At 40.1% G+C, this 22,853-nt stretch overlaps 1 protein-coding gene across 1 annotated transcript in view; it reads right to left on the reverse strand.

Annotated features, from left to right (window-relative positions):
- Window positions 1-2,155: 2,155 nt before the first annotated feature.
- Window positions 2,156-22,853, reverse strand: part of BAZ1A (bromodomain adjacent to zinc finger domain 1A) — a 64,180-nt gene continuing 43,482 nt past the window's right edge. Inside the window, exons 19-27 of the mRNA XM_074149313.1 lie at window positions 19,914-20,077; window positions 19,574-19,728; window positions 17,050-17,198; window positions 8,749-8,996; window positions 8,399-8,625; window positions 6,604-7,088; window positions 5,409-5,554; window positions 3,746-3,833; window positions 2,156-3,186 (exon numbers count right to left, since the gene is read on the reverse strand). Of these exons, the coding sequence (XP_074005414.1) occupies window positions 2,996-3,186; window positions 3,746-3,833; window positions 5,409-5,554; window positions 6,604-7,088; window positions 8,399-8,625; window positions 8,749-8,996; window positions 17,050-17,198; window positions 19,574-19,728; window positions 19,914-20,077 (1,853 nt within the window). The 3' untranslated portion in view covers window positions 2,156-2,995. The remainder of the gene's footprint in view (window positions 3,187-3,745; window positions 3,834-5,408; window positions 5,555-6,603; window positions 7,089-8,398; window positions 8,626-8,748; window positions 8,997-17,049; window positions 17,199-19,573; window positions 19,729-19,913; window positions 20,078-22,853) is intronic.

The raw sequence follows: 22,853 nt of genomic DNA on the forward strand, positions 1-22,853 counted from the left end.
CAAGTTGGTTTTGAGGAAACACTGAGATTTCCTGGAAGAGACAGTACTTTGGGTTGGAGCCCAATTCCTCCAAAGGAACCGGCCCCACGGTTATGAGAGAGTTACAGACAAAAAGCATCAGAAGAGAGTGCCCAGGGTGGTTGGTTACTCTGGAATTCTTAGCTCTGTCATGAAAGAAAGGGGTGGGAGAAGGGGAGAGAGGCAGAATTTGCGGAGCAGGAAGAACAGCTGGTAGAGCAGTGGTTGGATACCTGCCAGGGCTAAGATATATCCGAGCTCCCGAGAAGGGAAAGACTTTCACTATTGGATTGTGCCAAAACCGTGCCTGGAGGAGCTGAAGGAAGCCTCCTGCCTGTTTTCCTGAAGGGTCTGGTACAGCCTGATTAGCCGGGGCCTCTGAATCCAAGACGAAGCCGTTGACCCTATCCATTTCTGCACCTTTGTGAAACTTTGGCTCGGAGCCCCCCGTAGACGCTGCACACCCCTTGCCCTGGCAGTCACAGCACCTGGGATGGCTGCTCGCGGTAAGACACGGGGTTGTTTCGGGGAAAGGTGAACTAGGAGCACGAATACCTCAGCCCGTAAGACAAGGAGGGAGATATGAAGCAACTCCCCTTTTTCCGAAGGGGTATGCGTGGGGGGAACGAACAGCCATAAAGAGACATCTTGACATCACTCGGGAACAGCACAGCTGAAGTTTGAACGAGCTGCAAGAAAAGTACCAAGTCGGGCCAAAAGTACCTGCTCTGGGAGCACCATGAAAGCCAAGGAGAGCCAGACCTGCACCGCACATGAGCGTATATGAATGTCTTAAGCACAGCTGCTCGAAGGAGAAGCTGGCACTTTCCCCCTCAGCACCTTTGAGTAATGCCCGAGGCTGGCAAGCTTGATGACAAATTGGTAACTCGGCTCACAGCACAAGCACGCAGGCACCACCGGCACAAGCAGAGATCCGGGTGAAGCTGTTCCCACCTGCTCCACCCAAACTCAAAATTATGGTTGTGTTGCTGAGGGGAAGCTATTGGAGGAAATAACCTCGGAGAAAGAGCGATAGGAATGAACAGCTGGGAGTAGGTTGGGGACAGTAATAATTTAAATTGCATCTGCCACAGACAGACTTGTTGAGCTCACTGCGCCCCCCCCCCCAACGAGAACTCACATTAAATTCAATGGGGACTATTCATGTGAACAAGAACTTGCACAACTGTTTGTGCAACCTGCTAGTCAGGATGTTCACATCCTCTTGGGAGGAGACAGATGCAGGGGAACAGAGTACAACCTACACCCTGCAAAGAAGTCCTCCGCAGCTCACATTCCTTGTGGCATTCTCTGTGGTGGGAACAAGAAACGTGTCTGTGACCTGGACAGGAGAGAGGTGTCAGCTCTAAAGAAGGAAAAGCTCACATAGAGCATTAACAGACGTACCTTAACAATATCCCCCACTCTTCTCATTCTTAAGACTTTTAAAACAAACCCACAAACACAAGACAAAAATCCAGCACTTCAAACTGTCTCCTATCGCCATCCCTTCCCGAGGCTCAAGGGGACGCCCATTCTTGTCCCCTCTCAGGCAAGGGAAGCGCTACAGCAGCGGAGAAACCCCAGCGCTACGGAGCAGGAAGCTGCTGGGGTCTGCAGCACGTACAGCAAACACAGGTCTTAATGCTGCAGCGTAACAAGCCGGCACGAACACCGAGAGAAGTCTTCACTCCTACCCCCAGACTTGCGCTCTGGGGCTGTTTTCTCAGAGCATGGCACACCTCCAGGTGCACAAAACTGGTTTTACAGTTATTAACTCAAACCGAGTTTAATAAATTTAAATTAATAAATAGTGAAAGTAAAACTATCAAGGACAGTAAGTATAGTTTAAAGAAGCTGCTGGTCAGCTAAACAAAGCTATGAGGTTTTATGCTGTTAGAATAACGACCGTAATTAATGAACCATGCAACTTATACACTTGCTACTTACACACTGATGAACATTTGCATCACTTAGAGACCAGGTACCACGCTGACTGCAGCTGCGGAAAAGGCTGGTTGGAGAACTCACACTGAAACACAATTCTGCTGTGTTCTCTCCAGCAGCTTGTCCTGGTAAGTTAATGGGGAAGGTGGTATAGCAGTGTAACTCAAAGGAAATGCCAGAAGCTCAAAATACTTTGAAAAATGTGTCATTTTATTTATACACTTCGAAAGTTGTACGTAGAAACTTATAGTACAGTCCTGCAAATTTACTCATTGCTAGAAGAACTGCCAGGGACACGGGAAGGTATTTATTGATTGATCATCAAGTTAGAGGGGAATAAACAACAACAAAAAAAAAAGACCGGAAAAAAGAATTTAAAAAGTTATGGAACTCTCCCCCCCCCTTTTTTTTTTTGTTTTTAATCCCCAAGTACAAATTTTATAAATACAAAACAAATTCACAAATTACTTTGAATGCTAAATAAATATCTACTTAATAAACTCAGACTGAATACCTCCAGCCAGCACTGGTACAGTACTTAAAAGATATGCAGTTGTACTCATTCATGTGTAGTGTTGAGAAGATGCGCTCACACAAGTTTTAAACATACACAGTTTCTTCAACTGTGCTACAGCAGAAGATTTTATTCGAGTTGATAAAGCCCTCAATACCACAGCTCCTACAAAATCTAGAGGATGAAACAAGGTCATTTGGTGCAGGAAAAAGCAATGTACTTCTGGAAGATATTTGGACACATGAATGTATTAAAAATGTACAAAACCTCTGTAAACCAGTACTGTATCCAGTACATCTATCAAAATTATTAGACACTGAATAAAACTGTAGCAAAGGTAATCTTTCCTACGTTCTCCTGAGTGCTTAATATTACATTGAGAATATAGTGCAGGCCACACTTCAAGGTGGTTAAACAGTTGTTATTGCTTTATACAGGTATGACGACTGCGTGATTTAACATTTCATTTTAATGAACATAACAGATTCCCTCAAAAAATCCTTTGGAAGGCAGAGGTTAGATTCGTGACTTCTTTGCCGCGGGGGCGGCGTGGTCCACATTACCAGATGTGATCGGAAGTCCAAGCTTTTGAGCCTGAATGTGGAAGAAAGCTTGAAGTCTAGTTCCAGCTTTTGCTTCACTTGTGTTACGAGGGTTGTATTCAAAGCAGTTTGAAAACATCAGCTCAATGTCTTCAATGAATTCCGCTGGCAAATAAAAAGGAAATTAATTAATTTAGCGTGTCTCAAGTCATCAGAGAGCAGTATGATAAAGCAGTATGGCACCATGGGATTAGTACAGTCACCCTACACGGAGCTGCAACACAAAAATGTTTTTACACTTGTCAAGTTTTGTGTGGCACTGCACTAACATAATGATAGAACAGTCTTAAATTTCTCTGATTATCAATAAAGGAAATACAAATCAAGCAGTAACAACGGCACCTTTTCTAAATATTTCATCAGTGTCACTCACTGACATCCAAGCCTTGAGAAATTACCAACAGTTTCTCAGCTGCTCAATTCTTACTTATCTGTACATCACTTATTTTGCTAGTAAAACAACTATGTTCAACAAATCTTATTTATAAATTATTAGTAAATGCTCTTTTTAAAAAAAAAAAAAAAAATAAAACCACACACCACAAAACCCCAAATCAAACACAATTTCAGCTTTCTAACCCTCTGACACAGCTCTGTTTTAGGACAAGAATTTCTTTTAAAGAGAGAATAGGGTTCATTACCTCTTTCAATAAATAATACTTACATGCTAACTTATATTCACATTTATTCACTTTTTCACGGATTATATTTAAGGCAATAGGCTTTTTGATGATATCATAGTAGTCTGGTACCTTTAAAAGAAAAAAAAAATTCATAGACAAACTTAAAAAAATAAAAAAAAAAAAATCAAGTAAATCATGCATTAGTAGGAAGCATTTTGGTTTTCTTTTTAAGTAAACAGAGGAGTCCCAAGCAGCCACCTCCATTTCGTGAACTGAGTATTAGTATTTGGGTATTCCGGTTTTTGTATCATTAAAGTAGCAGACCACAACAAGTATTAGCCAGCAATTCAATGAATAAATGTAATCCAAGTTCTTGGTTATGGCCTGTAACTTTAATATATCAAGTACAACCTGCAAACAAACCTAGACAAAGAGTTAGTAGAGAAATAGAATTAGATTGACAAATTTTTCATTCCTTTCCCTTTAGGAGTGGTGTTTACATACGTACTAAAAAGAAAGGTAATTTTCTCTTTCTGTCTTGCTGTACACTGATCATTCAATGTATTATCTGCATTGTCATAAAGACAGCAAAAAGTTTAAACCAAAATTTCTATCACGATGAAGAAAATTTGGGTCACTCGGGTATGGATTTTTCTTTCCTAACTATGCAGAGGCTATCCTGTAGTGACTGATTCAGACAAACGAGAATGCACTGAATTCTAGCAGTTTCTTTCCAGAATCAAAATTAAGTTGAATTGTCCATCCCTCCCTAAGAAGCTTCCTTGCATTCACCAGATTCTTGCACTTTCCAGTGTAACTCCCGTACTCCAGTATGCAGACACTGGTCTCTGTTTCATTCAAAATTCCTTTCCTTCTCTTCTGTGCTTACATCCTTCATTCACGTTTGTACATCATCCTTTTTGTCCACAACCATTAATCCTTCCAGCTGTGACGACTCCGAGTTTCAAGTCTTCACTTAACAGCTATGACTGTTAATTTTAATACAGCACTCAAACACCGAGCTCTAGATCCTGCAAGGTCATCTGTGCAGATGCGCTGCAGGGGGCTGGAGGGGACGGGTGCTCTCTTAGGGCAGGACAGTTCCAGCAGCGCCTTGCAACTAAGCAGCCAGAGCAGCCACCAGAGAAGCAGGAATTCGGGAATTTTTATTGTAATACAAACCTCTAAAGCAGCACTTACTTTGGGTACCTACTTTACCATCAAGTATTTTAAAATCTAAGTAAGAAGGCAATTAAATTAAGAAATAACCTAAGAAATAATCTTTTTACTGCATTACAGTTAACATCAGAGAGAAGTTGTTCCCCTACCTTGTTATTTTATTACAGGTCTGTTCTCAAAAATACCTTTGCATAAATTGAAGATCAATTCAACTAATTAATAAACATAATCTTACTTTTGGCAGTCCAGTGTCCTAGTTGCTGGTTGTTTGGGGTTTTTTTCAAATCAAAGGATTTCACATTTTTAAATGACTGACAGCAAGCATATTTAAAATTTTCCCAGTAACATGTCAAATGGAAAAGTTATTTCTGGCACCAAATATTTGAGCTGAAATGCAAGAGATGTCCTGAATCCCAATGCTTTGCTGTATCCCCCTGTTTGGGCAGCGCTATAAAATCCCAACTTTTATTGGCAGCAAGCAGGATTCTGAACCATTATCATTCTCTCTACGGTTCTATCAGTTACCTGGATTTTGGAAACCAGTTTCATGAAAGGCCAGCTGTCATCATGTCGTACCAGCTCCACTACGAGTTGTTCAAAAGCTGAGAGTTCATGGACCCCCCCTTGACGTCCTGAACTCCTCCTGTTCAGTGAGGTTTGAGGAGATGATTCTGGAAAAAAAACAAAAACATCTCACCAAATAAAAATAAAATCCTGACAAGTAAAATATTAAAAAAACTACCCTACAGCCTTGTTATTAACCACTAAATGTCTCTCTTGCCATACAAAACGCTAAGTACCAGGACTTAGCTGGGATCCTCCATTCTCCTTCATCGCATTAATTTTGGAAAGGATTTTTTCAGTGATTTCAATTTTAAAACAATTTGTTAAACACTTAAGAAAAGCCCTATTAGAGAAAAGCAGAATAAGCCGCCTGCTCGTAACTTTTACCTCCACAAAACCTCTATTCAGAGTGGTTTTATCTGCTTTCAAGAGTAGTCAGCAGGGTGGTGAGAGGATAAGCCCAGAAACTCCCAGTGGTGAAGGACAGAAAAAGTGCCGAATACAAGGCTGCCACACTGGAGTGTAAGCTCTTTTACACTCTTCAGTCTCACGCTGGGTCCTTTTTGTTTTTAAAAGGTTATTGTAGCTTTCCAAGTATTTCCCTGCCACCAAATACCTGGTATTAGCTTAACAAGCAAAGACACTGTTAGCTCTATACCCGATAGATGACATTTTTCTTCTGGCAGCAGCTTCTTGTTGCATGTATACATTCCCAATATCACTACCTTGCCTACGTCTGTGTTCTTCGCTGCTTAACTCTTTCATAAAACAAAACCCTAAAAGCTATCTGTATCGGTTAAAAAAAAGCTAAAAGCTATCTTTGCATGGGTTAAGGCATAAATATCACTTTCCCATTTTCTATCCTCTTATTAGCAATTGCTCCATATTGTAACAAATATGAAATTTCAAATATGGATATGATAAGCCTCCTTGGCAAATAAGGTATTTGTTCTTTAGATGACTGAAGTTTTTTGTTTGGTTTTTTTGGGGTGTTTTTTTAAGATTCACTTCTGTCACTGCGAAAGGAGGGAACTGTCTTGTTGGAAGTGGTAAAAATGCCTTCAACCACCACTTCTGGTCTCCTTGCTTTACCACACAAACATTTCAGCAAGCAACAGAATGTGGTTTTCGTTCTGGACAAACACGTTTCTCTAACCTGTGGATTGTCGTTTCCTGCCTCTTCTCTTGGGCTCAGTAACAGGAAGAGAAAGCTTCGAAGCAGAAACTGGATACTTCCTAAGCCGTTCATTCGAGTCTGCAGTATCAACAATTCTAAATCCGAGAGAATTGGAAGGGCTGTTTTCCAGTGTGTTATCAGCGCTCTTTCTGCCTCTCCGTCTTCTTCGAGGACCAAGTAATTCCACGAATACCTCTGCTTGTAATGAACTTTGGCTCTGACGAGTGGTCCGGCTAGTAAGTCTTAAAGAAGGCTTTGTCACTGACGGAGGGGCTGATTTTACCTTTCTTAAACCCCTTCTGGTAACTTTAGAGGAAGATTCAGTGTGCTTAGGTGTGTTTTGCTGACTCCGAGAAGCGTATCTTGCCTGACGTTGGCTGTTCCGACTTGAGAACGGGTTATTGAGTTTGGCTGCTCTCATTTTTAATGGAAACTTGACCTGGGGTCTTCCGTGCTTTGATGGGCTACGAAAAGAGAACAATTATGTTTATTTATCCCAAAATTCCATTCCTCTCTTTTCACTCAGTTTTCTAATTCAGCATTTTAAAAACCCAAACATTCAAGGTTGGACTGGTAAGCAGCTGGATTTCAAGCTGATGCACTCATCCAATTACCATAAATACTGCTCTGAAGTCTATTAATTAAATATTACGTGGAGCACATAGTTTGAAGAAATGCTCAGAATTCTGATTGCCCTTGCGGCTTGTGCAAGGTGAATGCATTAACTGCAGCACTAGCTATCAATTTCTTTACAGCATTTACTTATTTCTCACAGCAACAGGATTTTTGAACAATATTATCAGCTACATAAGTAAACTGCAGTTCTAAAACACTACATATAAAAGTTAAATTCTAGTCAGGGTGTGTAACTAATACTCGAGATTCTCTTTCCATTACAGAAGAGAAGGAAGATCCCAGCGGCAAGTTTACTTCCTAAGGAAATGCAAGTTCTCTCCAACTATTGAATCCCAATTGTCAGAGGTGGAGATAATCCTCAGCACCTGAACGCTTCAGTCTATTCAAAATACTGTACCAAAAAAAACCAACCCAACACTCTGAGATCAGGAAAGTTTCTTTCAACTTTTATGCTCCTGGTATATGTATCAAATCCATCACTTTATTGAAATTATCACATCGGATTATTTAGCAGTTTGGGAGTTTGTTTATTCAGTTGTGGGGGGGGAGGAGGAATTGGAGTATGTTTGCATGATTTCATTTTATTTCTTTGTTGTTGGTTTTTGTTTTGTTTTGTTTTTGTTTGTTTGTGTGTTGGGTTTTTTTGTGGCTTTTTTTTTGTTTTTCAACAGCTACTGAAGTCCCCAAGTCCTCCCAACATCCCATAGCCTCCAACAGATGACAGATGACTTTGTCTTCCCTAATGTTATAGTACTTACTGCATGCATCTAGTCCCCCAAAATTCAAAACTGGACAAAAATAACTCCAGATTTTCTCCAGAAAAATCTTTACTCTTTGAAACTCCCCTCACTTTATATTCAAATGGCAGTTGTACAGAACTGCAACTCTGATGGCCATCTCTCACCCACACATCCAAAGCTAGAATTTCCATCCTAAAAAATTAATCTAAGTCACATGGACCTAACTTTTGTTAGTATTAAGCCCATCAGAAAGCACAAAATTCATAACAAGCTGCATCTTTTTTTAAATAAGTATCTTTTTTAAACTGGATTTTCAAGATATGTGCTTATGTGAACAATTGTTCCACCTAATAAGATGATATTTCAGTAGGAAATCACTTTAATGTATGTCTATTTACCTTATCTCCTCTTCTTCTTGAGATTCATCCTCCTCATCTTGCTCTTCTTCATAATTCTCTTCCTCACTCTGTCCCATTTCATCGTAGTTTGCCTCTTCTTCCCCGTCTCCTAGTCGTTCAGCAGTCTCTTCATCGCTTTCCACAGAAGGTCTCTGCCTGGAGGAGAGGCGTCTAGAGCGCTGTTTTGGTCGGCACTCCGGACAAAACCAGTCTCCTTCAGGAATGACCTAGAAACAGAAGGGAGGGGGGAGGAAAAAAAAAAAAAAAAAAAGGATTAGCAATGTGCAATGAAGTTTTAAGAACTACTCAAGTTTTGTGCGAAAAGGAAGCACTTGTTTTTCCTTAAATACCTTCAGCTTGGGCCTGATACAGTAAGTGTGGTAGCCTCGGTCACAGCCATCACACAGCACCATGCTTTCCGCATCGCCCTTCTTTCGACAGACTTTACAGCGAGCATTGAGGATAGACTTTGACCAGATGACACTTCGATCCAACGTAGACAGATGAAGGAAGACTTGGGACAAGCTGGTAGAAGAAAGCAGTGACTCTCTCCAGCGATCCAAAACTGTTTTATAGGATCTTCCACCATCACTGGCATCTTCCATTTAAGAAGGGGATTTATAAAAACAAAACAAAAAAAAAAAACCCACACAAAAGAAAAAGAAAAACCAGAATGATCAAACTTCTTTTTCAAACATCCAGGTTATTTTAGACTATGAGGTAAGGCTACAACTTTCAAACAGATAGCAGTAGTAAACTGGAATAATATTATAACCTTTGTCTTATCTCTTCAATACCTGAGTACTTCCTTCTTAGTTTCCACGCTACTGAAGCTGTAATATTTTACTCTTCAATACCAATTTAACTTAGAACTTGCATATACACAGGACACGAGCAAGACATAAAAGTCTTACTCAGATGTTAATTTGGAAACCTGACAATTTGCTTCAATTTATAAAGTATAAATAAAGATTACTTAAGATGAAACACACACACAACACACTCCCAATTTACTTTCCCTTGTACACGCATTTTGAAATCCCAAAATATTTACGTTTAAAGAAAGTACCTGGCATTTAACAGAGACTTCACTGGCAAAAAACAGCTTGAAGGGCTCTTCTCACCTGCCCTTGCCCTTGGCCCTGCCCTGGTAGAGTGTTGCAGACCATCTCTCAGCCCTCTCCCTGTGCCCCCGCACCTCTGTCCCTGTCCTGCACCCCACCTTCACAAGGACCCCCACATCTGCCTGGATCACCAGACTGGGCAGGCTGAAACAGAACTGTTTTCTTGCTATTTTTGTAAGCAATGTCACACGTGGATCTGTGGTACGCACCTAGTGGCAAACCAAGTTAAGACCTGGACTCCTAATTAAGTTAGGAATAAACGGTGAGGGGGGGGAGGGTGAGAAATTATATTGTATTCTCAAACAGGTTTGGGTTGCAATTCGCGCTGCTGAAGCGGCCACACAAATACAGACACAGAACAGCGAGGGGGACAGCACCGAAGGGGAACACGCTGCTGGGCATTAACCAAGCAAACGGGCTGTTTGAGGAGCTGGAGAAACAAGAAGGTACACATTACACCCCCCACTGCTGCTGCTGGGCAGAAAAGGAACTTCTTTAGGAATGTTGAAAGTGATTTCTTGCACTTTAAAGCAAGAAGGTTTAAGGAGAGAGGAGACAACATAGCAGTACTTTTGACTATATAGATACCCACAGATTTCTCTTCTAAAACTGACAGTCCAGTTATTCCTGGGTGATCTCTAGCTGATTAATGATGCACTCAGTAATGAAGTACAAAATGCCACCTTGCCTGCTGCACTAGTCACAGTGGGCACAGAAATGGCCTGTGATCCACCTGCCTGCCTAATGATTTCTCCTCAGGAACAGCAAAAGAAAATACCTAATAACAAATATAATGAAAGAACAAAAATAAGACTAATTGCTCTCCTTTCTGCCTTCTCATCAACTGGCTGCCAGGATTTGCCTAATCTTGCATACATTTGCATTAGCAGTGAGTGACAGAGGAGGAGTGATGGGAGAAGGCAGAGAGAGGATAAACAGGCAACACAGCTTCATAAATAAAATATAGCCACTCCTGAACTGCAAATACAAATCAGGACTTCCTAAAATTTCCTATTCCTTCGTCCTTAGGTTTCCTTTCTCAAGTTCAGTCTTGCTAAGAGTAGTGGACAAGGTCCTTTCCACAGCACTGCAGCGTATCTCTCAATGTATTTTTTAAATTCAGCAAGAAGAAAATCAAAACCACTTGTCAGGACACTAGACTCTAACATGAGACCCCTTCGGTTAAACTGCAGATTTCTACAACAATTCTGACAAAGATACTTTATCTTAAGTGTATATATAGTTTGGCAAGCATTTCTTTTGCTGACAATGGCAGCTTGAGCATTATTACTTTTTTTGGTGGTTATTTTTAGCCTGAATTGGTTCACCAATATAGTTCATCACACAACACATTTCTGCACTGCAAAACCGCAGTCGCAATACAGAGAAAGAAATCACTGACCACGACCTGTTTCAGCACATCTTGCTGCAGAAAGAAACATGCCAAACAACACCCGCTGCTTCACATCCCAATTTGTAAAATAAGAATAACACTTTTTTTCTTCCATCCATCATCTTTCTCATTTATATTGTTAACTTGGAGGGAGAAACAGCCTCTCCCTTTGTGTCTGAGCAGCTCTACATCGCGCAGTGGGATGCCCCTCTGTCAGCTAAGCCCTCCAAGCCTTGCTACAATGCAAATGAAGTTGTTTGACAGATCTATGCACTCATCTATCAATAGCTAATTGAGTTCAGGGAAGGGTTTTCCATTTTAGTATTTCTAGAAAGGATATGCAGTTGTACAATGCTGAAAAGTTTAAAAAAAAAAAAAAAAGATGGGGGTATTAAAAGGAAGGGGAGGGAGGGAGGGAGGATTATGTGAACATGCAGATTTCTGTGCCAAAGTGATAAAAAGAAAAGACAGTTATCTCCAGTTGCAGAAAACTTAAAAAAAAAAATAAAACAAAAAATTATTTAAGGGAGGGGGAATAAAGTCTTTGAGTTGTATTTGTTGTACTACCCATGTTTAAACCTTTAGCTTCAATACCACAATTCCTTCAGCGTAAGGAACTGGCTACAAAATTATTGAAGTAAAAAAACCCACAAAACCAAAACTGCTAAAATATTCAATATTTTCTAATTCTTAGCAATATAAGTAACATTTAAAATTTACCATCTCTCTGACTAGTCTTGGCTTCCACTCTCTTCCTCTTTTTAGCCCCCCAGTGGTTCCTTTTATCATCTTCTGCATTACCTAACATTAAATTCATAAAGTTATTTCAAATAACTTTTTGAAGCGTGGTGGATTATTTTTTAATTAATTTTTATAATCCTTACTTCTGTAGTCTAAATGTAACTAGAACAGCAGTTCCCAACATATGCACGTGGAAACAGGAAGGCAGGGAAGGGTAAGAGAATAATGTCCATGGAGGAATTGCACATCCCAGGATTTACTTTAACTTCCACTACAAACAGAAGGTTTAAACTGAAAGCTCTTAAACCTACCCCCCCCCTTACCTTTCTGTCTCTCTGGTACAAGTGGCTACAGAAGTAGCTTACTGGACACAGGTTTCTCCAGCAAACAACTTCTCTGGTCTATGCTACCATGAACCTCCTAACTTCTCAAAAATATAGCCAGCTTATGGGCACAGTCCTCAAGGACCGAGAGAACCAGCTCGTCTGTCCACGTGCAACAACGTACTTATGATATTTTTGTGCAAGAGTGTTCTCCAGTATTAAAATGATGAAATTACTCTCCCAGGAAGTAAGAGCCTGTCCTGGTTTAAGTAAGAGCCATAGTAAACCTCATCTGCTCCAAACGCAAGGTATATTCTTTGACTGCCTTCTCTGAAGAGTAAACAGAAATTCTTCATCAGAAAAAAAGACCAGTTCTACCTTCGCTGCCTCTGCTCACAAAACTCCGCAGGGAAGTAAGGAAAACAGGAGAAAAAAGCATGTATGTATACTAATCCTATCCCAGTTCACTGCTGGAAGATGTCTCATGCTATTATCAAGAGGACAATTATAAAGAGAAAAGGAAACAAATTTGAGAATAGAGAAAGCAAAAATAATTGAAGTCTAGAAAGAAAGAAATGGAACAAAGACAAGCGAAAAGGAGTGAAAAAGCTGCATTTTTTTTTTTATCCCGAAAGAAGTAAACGGCACAAGCTAAAAAGGAGGTAAATAGTTCCCTGTATCAGTCACAAAGGTGCTCCCATGAATTAGACTCCAACCTTTCGTTTGGAAATCTGAAAGATGCTTAATGACTGAAGTCTTGCACTAGTGCAGGAGGCAGGGTTGGGTTTTTTTGTGGCTGCCTCACTGAACTCCAGGACAACCAAATCACTTCATAATTTTGTATCTTAACTTTCACATCTATGTAACAGGAGCGATGAGCGATGATTCCTACTTCACTGCAAAGTATTTTGAGATGTAAGGAAAAGTAATTTATACTAAAAAAGAAGAAAAATCCGCAATAAAAGTTGCTTGTATTTCTTCCCCCTCAAACATATTTTTATCTGAGAAGTAGCACCTCAGAGTTTCCCCTCAAACAGCTATTACCAAAAAAAAAAAAAAAAAAAAAAAAGGCTTTTTTACATCTTAACTCTGAATTTTTGCAGGAAAAACATGTACTGCAAGCTGCACTGCACTTCTTGTGATCTCCCCAAACACTACCTCAGGTTGGACTGAAAGCAGAAAACCCAAATTTTCATAGCCAATGTGTAATGAAAGGATTTCTAAAACACAATTCATAATTCAGAAATGCATACAATTGAAGTCATGTTCCGTTTAATCCCCAGACAACAGAAGATTAGTGGCCATCTAGCAGCTCTGCAAGGCAGAGGGTTCTGTTTCTGGGGTTTCTAGATCTCCGTTTGCACTGCTATCTTCTGTGTCAGTCTTTCCTTGCTCTTCCACCTGAATATTTGGTATGCACCTCAACTCTGAACTTATCAGAATCACCAGCGAGGCTCTTGGCAGCCCGATAGAGCCTCAGAACAAAAACGGAGCAGAGAGGAGCAGCTGGTCCTTTTATTGCCGTGCTGGGTCCCTTTGTCTGCTCTGCACCCTGGAGGCCACCGGCACAAACTCACCAGTGGCTGCAGGGAATTCCACTGTGCTGTCTTTAGGACCAGAAGCTGTAAAGAGAATGAAAACTAAAAATTGTTAAGTATGGCTCCATTCTCTAATAGGAACAGAGCCCAGTGGAAGGGGGCGGGGAGGCAGAGAGGGAAAAGGAACTCAGCAGTGAAAGCAACAACTAAAATAATGACAAAGACAACGCATGTTCGGTTTGGTTTAAAGCAGAAATGCAGGGGTACTCTTTTTACCGAAAGCGTTCCCCTGTACCGCTACCAAAACAGAACTCCTAGCCCTTGCTTCACTTCCAGTGTTTTTATTTCAGTGGTAATTAAATCAGCCTAACAACTAGGGTTTGTCAGGTTTAACATTAGAAACAGGTATGTAGGAATTTTGTCTAGGGGACAGTTCAATTAAATAGTTGGAACAACTAGAAAAAACTCCTCCTGTTAGAAAAAAAAAAGTGTGTAGAGACACAATGGTCTATATAAGAACAGGCAAACAAAAACCCCACAAAACAAAACCCAGTGGTTGCAAGCTAAAAGCTAGTTTCTATCATCAGAGTACTGCTGGCCACTTTCTAGAGGGGTCAATGAAAGAAGGCATCACAGTTCTGAGCACAAGGCAGTCCCTGAGCAAGCACAACTGTCCACTTTTTATTAAAAGGTTTAGTAACACTGCTAACACCTCCTTGTCAAGCCAAGGAAAGAACTTTGCTTCACCTGTTGTACAGATGCAAATTGCAAACCAAGGAACAGAACTTGCTGTGGTTGTTTCCAACTGGGGAGCTTAAACGGAACATAAGATTATGCAAAATTTACATTCTTGGTTTTTCAAACATCTGAAACACTGAAAAGTTACATCCAGAAAGGGCTGCATCCAGAACTGCTGCTTGACCTCTAAAGTGCCTAAGCTTGCCAGATGCCCCTCAAGCACCCAGGTTTCCTTGACAGTTTGCAGTTGCGCCTTCTGGTCAAGTCCAGAAGCTCCCAAGTCAGAGCACCCTTCATGTAACTGACTGCCTGGTGGCCAGAAAATTCAACAACGAACAGGAGTGTGTTTTAAGCTTTCTTTACTATGGAGCCACTCAGAGCTGCAGCTCCCCCAACAGCTCTCCAGTGACAGAACTAAAATCTTGCCTTCGTTCAGACTCCTTTCCTGCTAAAAGCAGCCCATTACACAGCTGAGAACATGAGAGGTTTGGCAGCAAAGGTAAAGCAAGGAAGAGGGAACCTGACACTGTCACTTAATGGTTAGGGCAGTAAGCCAGAGTGGAGAAGACCTGGGATCCTTCCTGGTCCGTCACATACATTACGTTTTTCAGAGCTTCTAGAAGAGATCACAGAATCACAGAATGATAGGGGTTGGAAGGGACCTCTGGGGATCATCTAGTCCAACCTCCCTGCCAGAGCAGGTTCACCTAGAGATGCACAGGCACAGTATGGTAAACAAACATATAATTTAAGATATGCAAATCACATAAGATTGCTTTCCCTAGATACCTTCTTTGTAACACAGTATAAAGCTTCTAAAGGAAGCCAGGATTCCCAAGTTAAAAACAAACCAGAAACCCCACCATCAATTCAAAAGGTCAGGCAAAAACATGAACCATCATTAGATTATGGCAGAGTTGGGACCACTGAAGAAAAGATGCAGGATTGCTAAAAAACTTTATCTCCAGTACTTCAGGGACACTTTTCTTCTTTTAGTCCTTTTTCCCCTAACTCAGGATGCCCAATCTATGGCCATAACCTACTAGTAGCCATGTTTTCCCCCTTAAGGGCACGCTGTGGTAAACTTACAGCTGTCAGCAAGACACTGTTGCCAAAATACCCTCCGAGAGAGCCTGGGAATAGAGGCATACACTGCACAACGTATTTACAGCCTGCACAGGCAGAGTAAATACGACAAGCGCTAGGTGTACTGTCAATTAACTGTCCCACGCACACGTCGTACATCCAGTCACACAGCAGGAAACGCACCATACTGTGCCTGGCTTGGGAAGGGCAGAGGTATGCGAGTTGACCAAACACTCAGCTGAGTAAAGCTTTTAAACAGCTGCGGTTTAAAGTACTCCTGTGCTCTCCCCTTTCGTCTCGGTCGTTTGCTGCACTTCCCTCTTCTAGAGGCCACGACAGGGGTAAGGAAAGCCTGCGGAGGGGAACCCACGCCTGCCTGTCAGAGTCTCTGCCACAAATCTAGCTCCAACTCATCTTCAGCAGCAACTGGCGCCCAGGCACCAGGCTCCATGCAGGAGCAGTCGAGATGCAGAAAGAGTTTTAGGTCAACTATGCCACAGGACAGTAACGTCTAGTGCTAATACACCAAAACCTGCATTTTCATCTTGAACTACTGCAGCAAAATCTGCCAGAGCCTAAGGATTCTGTGCAGTCGTTAACAGAGGAGAGCATCAGTTTAGCAGGACATGCCCTGGAGAACCCTCAGCAAGCCCCGCAGCACGCTTGCGGGTGGGAAGTAGAGAGTCCAGCCGAGCAGAGATCAGCTCGTCCTCCGTGCGGCATCCCGAGGGGAAGCTGGGCCCAGACAGCCGCCTCGGGAATGACAAGCCACCTTCACACACTTCTCCAGGACAAAACTCCAGTTTTGAATTGCAAAAGGATCCCCAGGAATCCAGACCTAAGGGATCACTGGAAAACAACATGACTTTATGCGCTTTGGATCCCCTCTCTCACCCCTGGAGCTCATCCGAGGAATTCAAGGAAGGAATGCGTGTTAAAGTCAAGCTATGATCATGCTTTGGTTTAAATTTTTCTTGCAACCTTTTATTTCCAAATTTTACAGCATAAACACAAAACCTGAGGATCTGAAAGCTTGTAATGTAAATCTTTACTATGTTTTACTGTAAATATGCTTTTACTGCTGAACACGGTGATCCAGATAAACCAGGCCTATAGTGCTGTCACAGAAACAGTATAAAAAAGGAGCATACATTTTTACAACATAGAAAAAGCACACAGAAGAAACTCATAGTATAGTTGCATGATACACTGGCCTCAACATTAATGCTGAATTACAGAGCATTCCTCCAGAAAGCTCGCTTATTTCTGCTTAAGGGTACAGTTTGTCCCCCAATGCTTCAGTATAATTCTAGGGCCACATAAACAACGTCACATAAATGATTCAGGTTAAATAGGCATGTATGTAAGAGTAAAATATGCTGTTCATTAATACATGTAATTCAGGACATGAGGAATAATAAGAAAAATATTAGTATTTCCTCATGAGCTATGGTCTTGTAAACCAACAACCTAATGTTTTTTAATTTTACAGTGGTACATAGGAATAGGTTAGCTATTTGTTCTTTTCCCCAACATGTCCCTCTAAAGCATCCAGGTCTTACAAAAGAAGCAAGTAGGTTTGGGGGGCGGTTTCTTTTTTTGGGTAGGGGTGGTGGGGGTGGGGGGGGGAAGGGGGGTATCTTTTGTTTGTTTGTTACAAAGCCTTACATATAATTTAAGACATACAGTTTCATTTCTGAAAGCTTACCAAGAGGTGCTTTAAGAAACCTCCGCTCAATCCCTTGTTCTATCTGAAGCAGTGCAGATGCCAAGTAGTGCACCACGTTATTCACTGGCTGAGGAGTACTGGTACTTGTTGATGCAGCACTTGGAGCTTCGGTTTTTAACCCAACAAGTCTAGAATAGAAATGTATTCAATTTTTTTTTTTTTAAAACATACTTTGAATTTAACACCACAGATAATTTCACCGGTCTGTATACACAGGAGATTTTTATTTTCACTTCACTTACACGCATGGGCTACAGACACGAACAGATACTGCACAGGTGTGATTAGTTATCCCAGTTCTCAAGTTTGCTTAATTAGTTAATCTAGATAATCATCTTTATGTAACAAAGTTAGTTAAATTTCAAGAAATATGGATGACAAATTTCAATACATTTATTAAGATTTCCAGAAGATTTGAAGCAACATCCATCAACTAGTTTATGAGAGATTTCTGTGAATAGTATAGACCCAATAATTCTGCAGTGAAAAAACATTTCCAGTAGTGAGGTGCAGCCTTTTAGAATACTTCCATCTGCAGAAGTTCAACTACACATATCCTCACAATTATTAAGACTTTTGAAAAGAAATAAATGAAATAAAACCAGAAAATAATTTTAGAAAGTCAAATTTTGAATTGTTAACTTATATATTCTCATCCTTGGAGGACTTTTCTCTACTAACTCTTCATGTGAGGGGAAAAAAAAAAAGAAGGGGGGTGGTAGGTTTCCAATAAAACAGACTTCTTTGACCGAAGACTAAGTAATCATTTCAAAGTGTAGTTAATCTTCCTGAACCACAAACATAAGTATAGCGTAGGAGAGCAACTCACATTAAGGAAAATAAAATTCAATTTCTACTTGAGGTTTATAAAAAAAAAAAAAACCTAATTAAGACTGTCTGGATTCTGCTTTATTCTGGTGAATGAGCAATGCTTTTGGTTGTCCCTATTCTTTTTTTCCACACTTAAAAGCCGTTCATTATATTTTGCAGTCACACACATTTCGAGAGCCTGAAAGCAAACAGAAAAAAAGCTGCACAGTTATTTACATTTCACTAGTCAAACTCCAAGGTCTTAATGAGATGTCATTCGCTCTAGGTGGATAAAAAGCCCAGAATCAAAAGCAGCCTGTCACGTGATTTCAGAATCCCATAGTCTCTGTCTTAATATGCAAGACTTTATTAGAGTAGACTTTATTCAGAAACTTTGACGGAGTCAGTATCAAATAGAAAAAAAATGAAGCAACAAGCTTCTGCAGTTGAATTGAGAGTTGGCAATGGAGCAAGTGCCCAAGGTAACTGGAGGCATAAATTTTAGCTTCTTAATTAAGAGTGAAATATTTCTATGTTGTGGTTTTCCGGAAGCCAATGTCTGTATATTGTGTCATTAATATAAAGAAGGATGACCCTATCCATTCTGCACACAACTAGAGAACTCAGATCCAAAGCGCAGTCTTATATGAAAATACTAATACAGCAAACCAAAATAAAAAGGGAAAAACCTTAAAGAAATTTAAATTTTGAATTCCTTCATCCAACACAGCATTCAAGAGTCCACTCAGAAATACAGCTTTCATAAAAGTCTAATTGCAGAAAGCCTCAGAGAGTACATAAGGAAACAGTATGTTAGTACAATGACCGCCTCCAAGGAACCTTTTTTCCTGCAATATTTCAGCATTCACATCCTACCAAGACACACAATTTTATATGCATTAAGTAAATTAAGGTAGCTATTCTGAAAAGTATGTCATTTCTGAGAATTATTAATTAAAAATCTGCACAGTTTCTACAGTTAGATTTACAACAAACACTGATACAGTGTAGATTCCCACATCTGTCTCAAATGTTTGTTTAAAAAACAAACACACTCCCCCCCCGACCCAAACACTTTTACAGCTGCAACACTATGATTTGATGTTTCCTCTCTATCACTGTTGCAGGTTGCTCTACAGAAGGATCATCATTCATGACATAAGATTATATCTCTGTTTTACTGCAGCACTAAAGGTTAATCCAGAATATGGCCTGTTGCACTGATGGTTCTTACTGTGACTCATGAAGAGGTACACTGGCCAGTTCAACCAGTAATTTGTTATTATTACCATTTCCCCTTTTAAACACTCTTTCCACAAAGTGGTTAGGGTTTTTTTGTTTGGTTGGTTGATTTTTTTTTCTTCTGGCAAACAAAACAGAAATTGCCAGAATAATTTTTCTCTGCATTTTAAAATGAATTCACATAGTCCTTATTTGATAATTAATGTTCACTTTGAGCAGTGTAATACCTGAATAGTAACTGTAAAAACTGGTGTCTTAGTCTTATATGGTAATAGAACAGTATCATTTAGAAAATATAAACCAACACAAGAATCTGACATTTTACAACTCAAACGTTAAAAAATACAACTGCAAAGAAGTTGAGGGTAAAAACAATTTGAAGGTTAAAAAAACCCAGAGCACTGCTATAAAACTCACAGGGAAGAGCGATTATTTGAACCATAGCTCTTACCTGTCTTTCACAATAAACTTATCTTGATCATCAGTTTCCATTTCTTCAGATTCTTCATTCACAGTTTTAATTATACCATTTTCTTTGTTTTCATCATTCAGAAACTCATACCGCCCATGTTCTAAGGCTGCTCTCCAAGACTGTCTGTCTGTAACCTGAAGCAAACATACTAATTTGAAGTTTCCAAAGAATCAGAGGCCACAAACTTTTAGTGCCAATTACTGTCTACACTTAATTTAATTATGCTTTCAATAAAACCCAGAGCGTGCAAGAGCTCTCATTTAAGTTACAGACTCAATGGCACCACCGTGCTCCTAGGTATTCTACAGTTCACAAATACCTTAATAGCCCCCAACGTTCCTTGGTAGATCCTGTCTTCAATATCCAAAAGAAAGTCTCTAAGTCTCAGTTCAAGCTGCTTCTCTGCAGATATGTGAGATCCATCATGGGCGTTCTGCATCCTTCCCCGTCCTGAAGGAGGTCTGATGTCACTTTGAGGTTTGTCTGCAAGAATACCAAGTAACTTCTTGTTAGTGGACTTTGTTCCTTAAGGTAGCCAGTGGTGGAGAGAACAAAAGCAGTACAGGGCAGAACAAATTAAGCACCCAGGTTCAGAACTCCCCTCCTGTAGCGAGAGTTGTCAATACCAATATCTCCAACTAAGGCATCAGGTCCAGCCAAGCAGAGTATACATTTAAGGGAAGACCTATAGATTAGCATCTGCTCATCCCACTACACAGGATGAAAAATTCTTGTCGATGTAAAAGTAATTCTTTTGTCTTAAAATGCTTCCTGAAGTAGAAGATAATCAAGAACTTTCTGCTATAAATGCAAGGGAAAAAAAAAGGAAAGAAAAAGAATAAAGTCACATTTCTAATATTTTCCATATCTGACGGTCCTTACTTTACAGGAGAACTCCTCAGCTTTCCTTCTTGCATGGATCTTTATCATGGCAACATTTAAAACAAGCAAGTGCAGCTGACAAGTCACAAAAACTAACTGAACAAGATATAACCCATTTTAAAAACCTAACTTTAAAACCAAACAAACAGATAAAGGAAAGATGAGAGGCACAGACTAGACCGATTGTGTCCTCTAATTAAAGGGGAAAAATAGATAATTTATGAAAAAGAAAGGAAAACGTGATGATGGGCTGTCAAGCAAAAACCTTTTCATAAGAGAACTGAAAATTCATGTAGAAGCTCAAAAGCCACAGGAAAGAGCTGAAAGTATGCCCAGATCCTAAATCAGTGCTTGCAAACCTGCAGAAGTGGCAAACGTTTCTGTTCACAGGATTTACCTTGAAACCTGTGAGTGCAGTGATGAGGAGGTGTACAAAAGAACTTAGAAGTATTTAATAAAAAATTACTACAAAGCTCCTGTTAAGGAAGCACAGGATGAATTTCTAAGGCACTCTCAGTTGCAGAACCAATTCCCTGTAACTGAAAGCAACTACGCAAATATTCTCAACATATGTACTAACATATTCTGATGTCTCGATGTTGGAAACGTCCTTTCTGGTTTAAAAGAAAAAACAGGAATTAAATGTTTCGGTTTTTTTCTTGAGCAGAACTGAAACAGCAGCAATTGGCTTACTAATAAATGGACGGGGAAAAGTTAATGGATACTGGAATAAAATCAAGTAATAGCATGTGTCAGTTTTATTTCCATGCTCTTTTGAGTAGGAATTGGGAAAGGGGGAAGAGCAGTCTACAGCACAAGAGAACCAGGGAGGAGTTCTCACTTGTCCTGCAAACCGTTGGAGTGAAGGCAACAGGGCAGCAGCCAAGTCCACCGCAGTAAAGCTCCTTCCCAAAGTACAGCCACACGTGGCCACATATCACTGCTTATCGCACGCAGGAAGCGGCGGTCGGTATTGGACCACTGCATTTGAATTTTAAAGTGAAGTTCAAAGCTGCCTTTTGGTTTTTTGTTTTGTTTGGGTTTTTTTGTTGTTGTTGTTTTTTTGTTTGTTTGTTTTAAATCAATGTTATTCATGTTATTCTACAATTCTAACACAGAAATCAAGTTGCTTCAGGGCAGAAAGCAACATACAAAATACAGATAAAGGAGCAACTAAGAAAATAAGGAACAAACATACCAGAAAAATGGTATTTTCTCACCAAAACCCACAAACACAGCTATAAGGCCTCCAAATAAAGCTTCATTACTATGCAGAAACTCTGTGCTGTGCTAGTTCCCATCAAAATAAAGGGCAGACTGCTTATGGATTTAGTAGTATCTGACATGTTTGAGGCGTGTCCTGGCATACACACTCCGATAAAGCAGAACTCAGCTCTGCCGTCAATAGTTCTCCCTTGCCCCATTATAGATAACTTGAAATCCTCATGGCAATTTGGCATAATTTGAAACAAAATGCGATTTCTTACACATTACTCTAGGGAGTTTCATTTTGGTAACATACTCTACCCACCAACACACCACAAACAAGCCAGCTCCCAGTTTGTGTACACAGAATTTTATCAGTGACTGGAGTGAATACCTTGCCAATAAATGGCAAAATATTTGGCTTGAAGAAAAGGGAAAAGAAACACATGTCAAGGGTGGTTTTAACTACACTCCTACACTTTTGAAATCCATAAAAACAATACTGCCCTGCAGATGTCTCCTCTGCCAGAAGAAGAAAAGGAAAATCGAAAAGGGAAGAATAATATCACAGAATCCACTGCACTGACGTTAACCCGCGTAACAACCAACACAGCTACACTATTTTTTCCCCTCCCAAAGGTTTTAGTATGACCCTGCAATATGCCACCATTCCGTTATTCACAACAGGCCAGTAAAGGCTTTTGAATAATTTCATGCATTATAAAGTTATGAAAGAACACGTCCTACTCAGCAAATCAAGGTAATAGTAATTGCCTCCCTTTGCGATGTTTGTCTCCAGTGTCATATCTTGTGTCTGCGTGCATCATACTGGAAACAAGGACATCAGATGGTCAATGCTATGATTTACCTTTCACAGATATTAATTTTTACTCCCCCGTTAATCTTTTCCCAAAGCTCAAATTACTTCCTGAAGATGTTTGTTTATAAGCCACTCCCATTTTACTAAGCAGTGAGATAACAGAAAAATTATTGCTTTTTTTAGCATAGAACACCAGAAAAACAACACAAAGATCCATCATGAAAAAAAGAAAAAAGGAAAAAGGAAAAAATAAAGGAAAAGACCAAACCTGTTTTCCATAGAGTAAAACAACACTGAAGAAGAATTCTTATTTCTTTAGAATTACAGTTAAATGGGAATTAGACATTTCTA

Source organism: Numenius arquata, chromosome 6 (genome assembly GCF_964106895.1).
Source record: "Numenius arquata chromosome 6, bNumArq3.hap1.1, whole genome shotgun sequence".
In the NCBI taxonomy this organism is placed as follows: domain Eukaryota; kingdom Metazoa; phylum Chordata; class Aves; order Charadriiformes; family Scolopacidae; genus Numenius; species Numenius arquata.